The 9,530-nt window shown below is 50.7% G+C and overlaps 3 protein-coding genes across 3 annotated transcripts; 1 reads left to right on the forward strand and 2 right to left on the reverse strand.

Annotated features, from left to right (window-relative positions):
• Positions 1 to 1,993: 1,993 nt before the first annotated feature.
• On the reverse strand, positions 1,994 to 3,367 carry J4E82_011249 (uncharacterized protein; the record flags this gene model as incomplete). Its single annotated transcript, XM_051737457.1, has 5 exons — positions 1,994 to 2,184; positions 2,232 to 2,394; positions 2,447 to 2,754; positions 2,800 to 3,152; positions 3,207 to 3,367. 5 exons carry the CDS (start codon positions 3,365 to 3,367, stop codon positions 1,994 to 1,996), a joined length of 1,176 nt encoding a protein of 391 aa, XP_051582785.1.
• A 654-nt stretch (positions 3,368 to 4,021) lies between these two features.
• On the forward strand, positions 4,022 to 4,352 carry J4E82_011250 (uncharacterized protein; the record flags this gene model as incomplete). Its single annotated transcript, XM_051737458.1, has 2 exons — positions 4,022 to 4,135; positions 4,188 to 4,352. The coding sequence occupies 2 exons, from the start codon at positions 4,022 to 4,024 to the stop codon at positions 4,350 to 4,352; spliced, it is 279 nt and encodes a 92-aa protein (XP_051582786.1).
• A 271-nt stretch (positions 4,353 to 4,623) lies between these two features.
• Positions 4,624 to 5,110, reverse strand: J4E82_011251 (uncharacterized protein; the record flags this gene model as incomplete). The annotated part of the gene is made up of 3 exons (XM_051737459.1): positions 4,624 to 4,656; positions 4,707 to 5,018; positions 5,105 to 5,110. The coding sequence occupies 3 exons, from the start codon at positions 5,108 to 5,110 to the stop codon at positions 4,624 to 4,626; spliced, it is 351 nt and encodes a 116-aa protein (XP_051582787.1).
• Positions 5,111 to 9,530: the final 4,420 nt, after the last annotated feature.

The following is a 9,530-nucleotide window of genomic DNA, read 5'->3' on the forward strand; positions in this document are numbered from 1 at the left end:
AAATCGACCTTTCGAGGCTGCAGTCTTAATCTTTGCCATCTCAGCTTCTTTTCTAGCCCACCGAGCTCTCTACAGAGCTGTACTATCGCGAACAGACAAGGGGGTATTAGCGGAGAGTCGGGGACAGCATCAACAGAACGAGCGACAGCACAGTTCACCACGCGCTGTTCGGCGTCGGAGACTTATGTGTTAGGAGAACGAGAGCTGCAAAATAGATGCGCATAACGTTTGTTTGCATACAAGTACGCTGCGAGCAACCCAAAGGCCCGGAAGGGGATGTGTCCCGTTACACCGTGCGTCCCGGCACGCGTGGATTGACATTACATCACTCTACTGTTCGCTCTTCCACCCGTGAGAGCACTCATACGGTGCACTTTACAACAGATGGCGCATCACACTGATGTTGCCAACGGTAAGGCGAGTCCCTAGGTAGAGAGACACACTAACGTCCATCCCGTATGACCGAGAAACCCGGCCCACCGAGATGCGTTTGCTACCTAGGCTTCTATCTCCTATGCCCACGAGCTTGTCGAGCTGTACTTAGCGTAGAATTTCCCTTTACACATCTCTCTTTCGCTAGGCTACGTGTAGCACAAAAGCTCCCCCGACTCATAAACTGCCTTGGAGAAGATCCTCTTCCTGCGGTAGGCGATGCCGACAAAGAAGCCCTTCTCATCCATATTGTACGTGTTGCGCTCTTCAACCTTATGTTCTTGCATCTTAGAGTCCAGCAAGTTAAAGTACAACTTGTATTTACACTTTTTGTCAGCTAAGAGACGCTTACGATCTATACTAGTGGCCTATTTGGAGATGAGTTTATCGGGATGACGGTGTTGAAACTGGGTAACCTAGCTATCCGAAACCTTATGCTGCGCAACCGCACTACCGAAATTTCTTAGAATACTTCTTGTAGATGGTAATCTTTCTCTTGTGTTCCCTTCTATGTTCCTGATAAGCTTATCCTCTTGTTGTAGGTTGAGATTTCGTCGATGTTCGGCCGCCTCTGTGTCCCGGGGTTGCTGTGCGCCCCGGTGCCTCCGCGACAGCGTCGTTCGATCAACTCCGAATATTTTTGCAGCTGGGCGGTACGAGGATTTATCTCCAGCCTCACACGATTCGATATATTCAACCGCTTCTCGAATTGGGTCCATGGTTGTGGAGTTATGACGCGTTGAAGGTGGGCGGGTTCATGAGGCAGCGGGGGTTGGGGTGGCTCGTTGACTGAACTGGCTCGTTGGCTGTGCACGGACTGTACGGGAGGATGCAGACGACCGCTTTGCGATAAAGTCGAACAGCTACGGCAGATCAGTAACACACTCGTCAAGCGCGTCAACGACTAGGTATGTCATGCTCAAGCTTGGGTCCTGTACAGTGGTGGCCGGTCTCGGTTTCCGGTTCCTGCACTTCGGTTGTTCTCAGCGCACAGCCACTTCAGCGTACGCTTACTACATTAACTCTTTATAGGCCCCGCACCATGAAGTGTGCAACGTGTTCTAATAGAAGTTCAGCAGGTACCACCGCGACCCTCACCAGCGGCCCTTCCAGTCCGGGTTCAGATATATTCATGGATAATTTCCTTGCATAAACATGTCGCCAAGTCAGAAACGGCGCCGACGTGGCTTCGAATACAGCTCTCTGCAATTCAATACTTTCAGATTGCTCGAGCTCATTTCTGGACAAAGTCTATACGCCGATATTCATGACGACGATATCTAAGCTCCGGACACGTACTACTTAACGACAAAAGGAGTTTTTGCGCAGATTGAATTGGCCGACAGTCGAGAGCAAAACGAATGAGGTCCAAGCCGTCAATATCATGTGCGAATGCTAAAGTCGGCCAGATTAACTGCTAGGTCGGCGATGATGATATAAAATGCCCGGGAGTGAAGTGAAGAAGCATATGTTTTTGTGAATCAATCCTAAACATGTAACTAATACAAAGACTCCGCGAGAATGACTTAATAGTGTAATGGTTGCTTGATCGTCGTCGTAACTACATAGTGTCGGCCATCCATGGGTGCTTCAGGAGTTCAGTCGCCGATTTCCTGTCTTCCGGCCGCCATCTGAGCATCGAGCGTATGAAATCGAGAAACAATTCCTTTTCCTCCCCTTTAAGCACCGAGACTCGTTCCTCGAGTGAGATCTTAGGGATAGTCACACCCTTGGAGCCACCAGTCCAGTGTCCTATTGAACTTAGCAGAGTCTATGTCGGGACGATCTCTATGACTAACCTTGCTTGTCGAAGACCTTCTTTGTCATATGATTGCTTTGCGTGTATTCAAGCGGAGGCATTCCAAGGTATGCAACCATTTCGGAAACATGATGTGTCTCTGATGGGTTGCCCTCGTTATCATGGGCGTCGAATAGATGCTCATCTTCAAACAAGTCCCACACCTAATGAACAGTAAGTCATTGAGACTTCCTTATAATAGTATCCGATATTTACCAACGTGGCGACACTCCAAATGTCCACCTTAGAGCCCCACTCCATCTCGAAAATTATCTCTGGTGCACGGTATAGCTCAGGCTGGATTAAGCCGGAGTGGGAATCTCCTATCCGCGCTTCTCCAAAGTCACAGAGGACTGGTTGGCCCCAAAGACCACCCGTAGGATGGGGAAGCTCACGGGAACTGTAAATGGTGCGTGTGTCGTCAATCACTTTGAACGGTGACGGGTTCTCTGCTTCAGCTTTCTCGAAGTTTTCCAGGATAGTGTCATCATCCACAGTCAGCATGATATTTCCAGGATTGATGTCTAACTTGTCAGTTGATTCCATCATGTTGCATCATCTTGCCGTACCTGTATGTACGACCTTAGCCTCGTCGTGTAAGAACGACAGCGTCTTTAGCAGATTGGCTAGCGTGCACTTCAGAAGCGGAACGTCGAGTCTGTGTGCTGGGTTATAATACTGGAGCTGTCGAATAGTCATGTGCATGGGTGGATGAACAAAGCACAAATGTTTGCCAGTCGGACCGTCGAGCTCAAATTCGCCATACAGTCCGCGGATGTATGCTTGGCCGCGATGCTGTGATTGCATAGAACTGACATGCTCGTAAAAATCTAGCTCTCGATTGAGCTGTGGGGTCTTTTCGGCATCTCGGGTACAAATCTTGACAGCGACGAAGCCAGCGACGAAGCCAGCGTCTCGTTCTCTGTGCATGGATGATCAGACTTTGAAGGGTGGGGGTAAAGCACGCCGAACATACCGGATATCCCGACACAGCCAGACCGTGGAGTATGCACCGTAACCGAGTTTTCCTATAATCTTAAAGCTAGAATCGAGAATCTCACCAGGTCGTGCTGGATAAAACTGATCATGGCTATACCACGGAAGACGCTCCTCCTCGAAGAGCTCGCTAGCATTCATTTTTGTACTCTGAAAGCGCGAAATTAGGGAGGTGTGAGAGGGAAATTTGAAGCGAGTACATGCGCGTTGACCAAATCTCAGCATGGTGTAGAGACACTATATCATTGTGGGAAGTTAGTGTGACGGTCCAAAGGCATGTTGGCCGCAGATGCCTAGCACGGTCAATGACGCGTCTGTGCGCGTCGATCAATTGGTCGGCGGCAACAACGATGCTAGCAAAACAGGGTCCCGTCTCACCATCACGCGGACTCCGCTCGTTACGCGCCGACTATCCTTGAACCTCTCTAATAGTCGGACTCAGCACACGCGCGTCAACCTCTCACCCCACAATGTCTCATTCAGACTTGGTGTCACTTCTTCATAGCCACATTCGGGATGTGACTGAAGTTGCATTAGCAAATGATGGAGGATAGCGTGACGCTCTTGCTATTTTAGCAAGTATTGGACTCCACTTGGAGTTGAGCTTCAAACTGTTGGAGCGCAGCATTAAGAGCTCAGTGTTGCGAAGTCCAAGAACTGGGAGTATAAGAGCAGAGGCTGCCTTCCATCAATCATGCCTCATCATTCTCATCAATCAACATTCATTATCAAGCACATCACAACATCCTTCACTATCCCTCCAAACGTTACTAGTCCACCATCGCAACTTCCAACATGCAGGCCTCATCCCGCAGACTCATCAAATACGTCGGCACTGTCACCCTTGATAAACTCGACTCCCAGAGCCGCCCAGTTGTCAATGCATTCTGCGAACAAGCTGAGAAAAGTGTATGTCGATACGCAACGCTCGTCTAGCCACAAACTTGCTTACATGATTTAGAATCCAGCCATCAAGAAGGCAGAGATCAAGGGAAGCAAGTGGCACCAGTCCCATGACGATCCAAACGATAAGAAGCCGGTCATCTCCATTCGTTTCAAAGACGAGAATGACAGGAGGATCACCACTGGCCATGTGCACCAGGATGGTACCGGGAAGCTTTCGTAGTGCCCGTGACCTGGTTATATGGGCACACGTGAAGGATGGACGAGCATGCGAAGCATATTTTTGTACAATATCTCCGTGGATGGCATTCTCTTTTCATCTTAGTACACAGTCTTTACAGTTCCCAGATAAAACCTGTCATTACCGCAATCGATCTTGTTTTATTTTCCATGCACAGCCTGATTCCTCATACGAGCCTTTCCTATCAGGAAACGACCTGACCCGGAGTGCGTGATCCTCAGCATGAATACGTTCCAGCTCTTGAAGACTCATGCTATTCAACGCATCCTTTTCCAGTGCTTATAATCTGGCAGGTGTTAGCAGCTGCCGCGCGCCGACTATCTTATACCGACTTACCACCATCGACCAGCCGAGTACTGTTGGCGTCGCATACTCCTCAAGCGCAAACTTGGTCACAAAGTCTCTACTGATGGGAGCATACTGTCTAAGCTGTTGTTGTAGCGACTCCGAGTCTCGCTCTAGATGTCGCAGCAGCCGATCGTCTGCCACTACGAACACTGACGCTACGTTGACCATCAGCCTGCCCAGCGCGACGCCGTTGCCGCCTTGGTGCGGCGTGCTCATGAACATGACCCCGTACGTCGACAGCTTGATCGAGCGATGCTCTGCGAGAGCGACTTGGCGGGCCGTGTCTGAGTGGATGAGCGCCTGTGGCTGTTAGTCAAGTGTGCTGCCGAAGCTGGGGAAAGCGCACTCACGCTTTTAACAACAATCCCGCCTAAGCTATGCGCTACGAACATAATCGGCCGCTTACTCGTCTGCTCTGGCGTCAGTTCTTGCTATCGCCCGTTGCGCCTCGCTCATTGCGTACCTCTGTCAACTCTCTATGAAGGCACAGGTCTGACACTAGGCCTCTGCCGGGGTCATAGAGGTACTGAGAGCTCACGTGCGAGCTGCTGTGTGTTCGCATCGTAGCCCCAGTTGAGGATGCGCGCGTTGGGGAGGTCGTGTGGAAGGAGTTCGCGCAGCCAGTTGACGCCGCCGCTCGTTGTCCACGTCTTCTCGCGGTGTCCGTTCAGGCCATGGACAGCGACGATACTGCAATCGGCTCAGCTGTGAACGCGTCACCAAGCAATGAGAAGCATAGTCGACGGTCGGGTTGGTGCCTTCAGCTACCACTTGCAGGCCATGCGCATCTGCAGCAGCTGCCTTTGCTGACGCTGAGGATGCAGAGAATTCTGCAGGAGCCTGCCGGTATGTTAGTGCGTGCGAAAGAGAGGAGTGCCTGTGAGACGTGCCTTTGCGTTGCTCTTCTTCGAGCGGAAGTCAAGGAGCCGTCGCATCGCGTTGACTCAGATCAGGGCCAAAAGGTGTGTGGTGTAGAACGGCGAATGTGTAGCAGCATCGTGCGCAAGGGCTGTCGTGAGGCTGAGCTGCGGCATGCTGGCAGTCGAGGCGATGGAGGGCGCCTGGTTGCTGTTAGCGTTCGTTGTTCAGCCCGCTCAGCCCGCTCAAGCCCACGCAGCTTATAAACAACATACTATCTACTGCAGCTCCTTCCCACTCGTCATGGCCTTGCCTGAACCTATATTACCATGTACAAGGGACGGCAGGTACACAATTGGAGGACCCAATGGATAAATGAGGATACTGGCAATGCGATCACATTCGTACAGCTTAAAGATAAAGTCGATGGTATCATGCAATCACATCTATGCGTGTGTGCTATCGTGCCTTCGTCGTTATGGTAATCTATTCTTCTTCTTTATCCTTCGCCCGCTTAACATGTGCGTCATTCGAACCCCAGATTTATATACTCACTCTGCATCGGCGGCTTAAGAGTGTTTCCATACGCCAAGCAATAACTTCCTCCGGTGCCTCAGAAATCTTCTCGTACTTCAGCGCCGCATTGACTCGATCCATAATTTGACGTCGCACCTCTGTCGAGGTTTGCTGCCAATCTTGCGACACGTGGACAGTTTGTTGCCGGGTGAACAACTCCAATGGTCAGTCGGTTCCAGAACGCGAAGTGTGAGCAACAAACCAGGAAACGCTGCCATTCCCACCGATAATAGCGAGTAGCTGCTTGGGCTCGAATCTCATCTTCCATTGAGTTAAAAGTCGCAAAGTAGAAGTGGAAATTTCCAGAAGAGTGCAGGACAGCCCGCTCAGGCCCTGCAGGTTGAGGAATTTTTTGTGGTTCAGTCGTGCTTGACTTAACTCGGAAGACAGAAGCGTTTCTATCATCAGGCTGCTACGCCGCTGTGGGGTGGTTACAACAGGCCCACGCCACATGTTTTCATGGCACATACATACAGCGCTTAAGAACATGGCAGTGCATGAGTGTGAGATTTGGGTTTATCTACAGGTGACATTGGTACGCGACTGGTCCAAAGTATTTACGCGACACTGTACCGCTATGTGTACAGCCTCCCTATCCTCTATGAGACGTTCTAAATTTCCTAACCCTCCATAAATAACCACAAGATCTACAGCTACGCCGTTTGCACCAGAGCATTGCCTGTAAAGGTGAGCCCTAGCTTATGGAGCTGCTAACTTGACGTACCATTCGAGTGCAGCGGGGCCGTTGGGTGCACTTTCTGGTATTCGAAGTTTTGCTATCTGGTCGCCTGAACAATTCACTGGGTTCGCAGATGCAGACAGTGGTAGGAACGTCTCGTTCTGGAAGCTCAGTGTGGCTTCGCAGCTTGAGTTGCGGAAATTGCTTAGCCTGTCTCTTGGTGAGAAGCTTACGAGAAGATTGCAAGCAGGGACCTACTGGTAGTGGAGCTCTTCGCCAGCTTTGACTTGGACGACCGGATTCGTAAGAATCGGCAGTATTTGATCGAAAGGGATAATTTGAGCAGAGCACAAGCTCAGAAAGAACCACGCGTAGATCAGCATATTAGATGGTGCAGAGGAAAGGGTTGAAGCGAGGTTTTGTTCAGTATAGGTGTAAATAATGATAGTGCTGCTAGAAAGGTGGCACCCGCCAGCGAATTTTATACTACTGTTTAATTCTCCATAGTCCAAAAACAGGATTTCGAAGTCTGCGATCCACGAATCCTGTCCTTTGCGACGTACTACTGCGTTCGAGCTGTTTGACGTGGCACAGTATCCTGCTCCTGCTCCCGGCTCTAGATCCCGTTTCGTGTACACTCTCCGTCTAGAGACGCGTGCTCATATATGCCTCAGCGAGAGTGTTTGCTTGCAGGTTGATCACTACGAGCATGTACCCCAGCTATCCAGGCTACACGCGTCATAACGATCTTTCGATTCGATTTGCTGTCCCCAATCAACACATAGTAAGAATCATTCTTCAGCATTGCGAAGACGAAGATAATCTGCAGTTCAGAGCTGCAGGCAACACTTTGTATCCACGAGTCCGCGAGCTCGCGCGTCTGATGTCTCGACATCGGATCCAACTCACGACAACGGGGACCAACGAACTCGGTGTCACTTTGTTCCTACCCCCACCACCATGTCCAGCCCCTAAACGGATCTTCGCGAAACTCTGTCCCCACTTCAGGAGGCCAAAAGCGTACGCACCTCGGTTGGAAACAATCGAGGAGGGACCGGAAGAAGATTTGTTAGGGGGCGAGTGGATCACTCTGTATGAATATATGCCTGTCGAACCGAAACAGCGTGCGATGTACGTGGTCTCAGATGAGCGATGTGGGTCTATACGATTGCATGTGTAGTAAGAAACCAGGGCAGCGTAGGTATTGACGGGCGTCTGCGTGTTCGTGGAGGATTCGCTGGTGCGTTCGTGAAGGGTACGAAGGACTTTGGTCTAGAGAGGACTGAACCAGGCGGGTAAAGGCTAACACAGGCCAATAAATCGAAGCCTTGATAGGTACTAGGCGTAACGGGGATGGTGCTCCGTTGCAGTACTTTGTGATGCTCCTAGCTCAGATCCAGTAATGTTTAAAAATTGGAGTTATCGCAAGTGATGACGTGACCCGCCATCCCGTAAGATAGTGACGAGACGAGTGTAAAGGTCGCCGATGCGTGCGCGCGCGCGCGCGTGTGTGTGTGTGTGTGTGTGTGTGAAGAGCGGCGCGATCGGAAGTCGGAACAACCTGCGAACCCATCCACGAACGGCATTAATTACCACCCACATTGATTCCAACCGAACTGATCAACAGAACCAAGTGAATGAGCACACGTAAGGTGCGTCCCTAGGTAGCGAGACACCCTAGGTGGCGAGACAGGTTGATGATTCGGAGCTTCGGCGCCTTCCATTTGCGGGCTTGTAAAGCTGCTATTAGTCTACTATAATTGTAAGGCTGTTACTCTTTAAGCACATTAGCGTCCGATATAGATTACTGCTATGTTGGCTGTGATATCGATCGTTTTGTTACCGTCGTTAATTAACTCGTTAGCGATACCCCCCTGTCTATTAGTGACCTTAAGGACTACTGAAGCGCTTAGAAAGCTGTGCAAAGAGCGCGACGTAGGATAATCAGCTTCCTAGGCTCGTGAGACCGCTCTAATGTGAGAGTGAGCATGTCAGCAGCCCCGTAGTGCGAAGCAGGAGATCTGTGAAAACGAGCCCGAGCTAGCGGGATACGCTAACATCGCTTAGCATGCATAAGCCAGCATAAGCCAGCATTAGCGTTCTTATCGCCTGTTGTGATTTACTGTAAACAATACAGCGCTATGCCAGTCGCGTATGCCTCTCAAGCTAGGTGTGGCGCGTGCTGCTACCTTTCTAGAAGCATCTAGAAACAATTACATAGTTCTGTTCTCCTGTGCACCATGTTTCTCCCTAGGCTGAGTTAACATGCTTACTGCACACTGTCCCTGACTGCCGCCGTCGTCCCAACACAATTAGTAGGATATATAAACAAGGTTATTCTCTTAATACTAATGCGCACCTAAATTGAGCAGCGTCTTAACTACCTGCTCGTGGCCTTTGTATGAAGCTGCCTGCACTGCATTGCCGAAGACTCCACCCTGCGCGTTGACGTCGGCGCCCTTGTAGAGCAGCATCTTGACTACCTGCTCGTGGCCTTTGTATGAAGCTGCCTGCAGTGCGTTACCGTAGCCTCCACCCTGCGCGTTGACCTTGGCGCCCGCATTAAGCAGCGTCTTGACTACCTGCTCGTGGCCTCCTTCTGAAGCTGCCTGCAGTGCGTTGCCGTAGCCTCCACCCTGCGCGTTGACCTCGGCGCCCGTGTCGAGCAGCGTCTTGACTATCTGCTCGTGGCCTCCTTC

The sequence above is a fragment of the Alternaria postmessia genome (genome assembly GCF_024291825.1).
Source record: "Alternaria postmessia strain BMP 2775 chromosome Unknown scaffold_178, whole genome shotgun sequence".
In the NCBI taxonomy this organism is placed as follows: domain Eukaryota; kingdom Fungi; phylum Ascomycota; class Dothideomycetes; order Pleosporales; family Pleosporaceae; genus Alternaria; species Alternaria postmessia.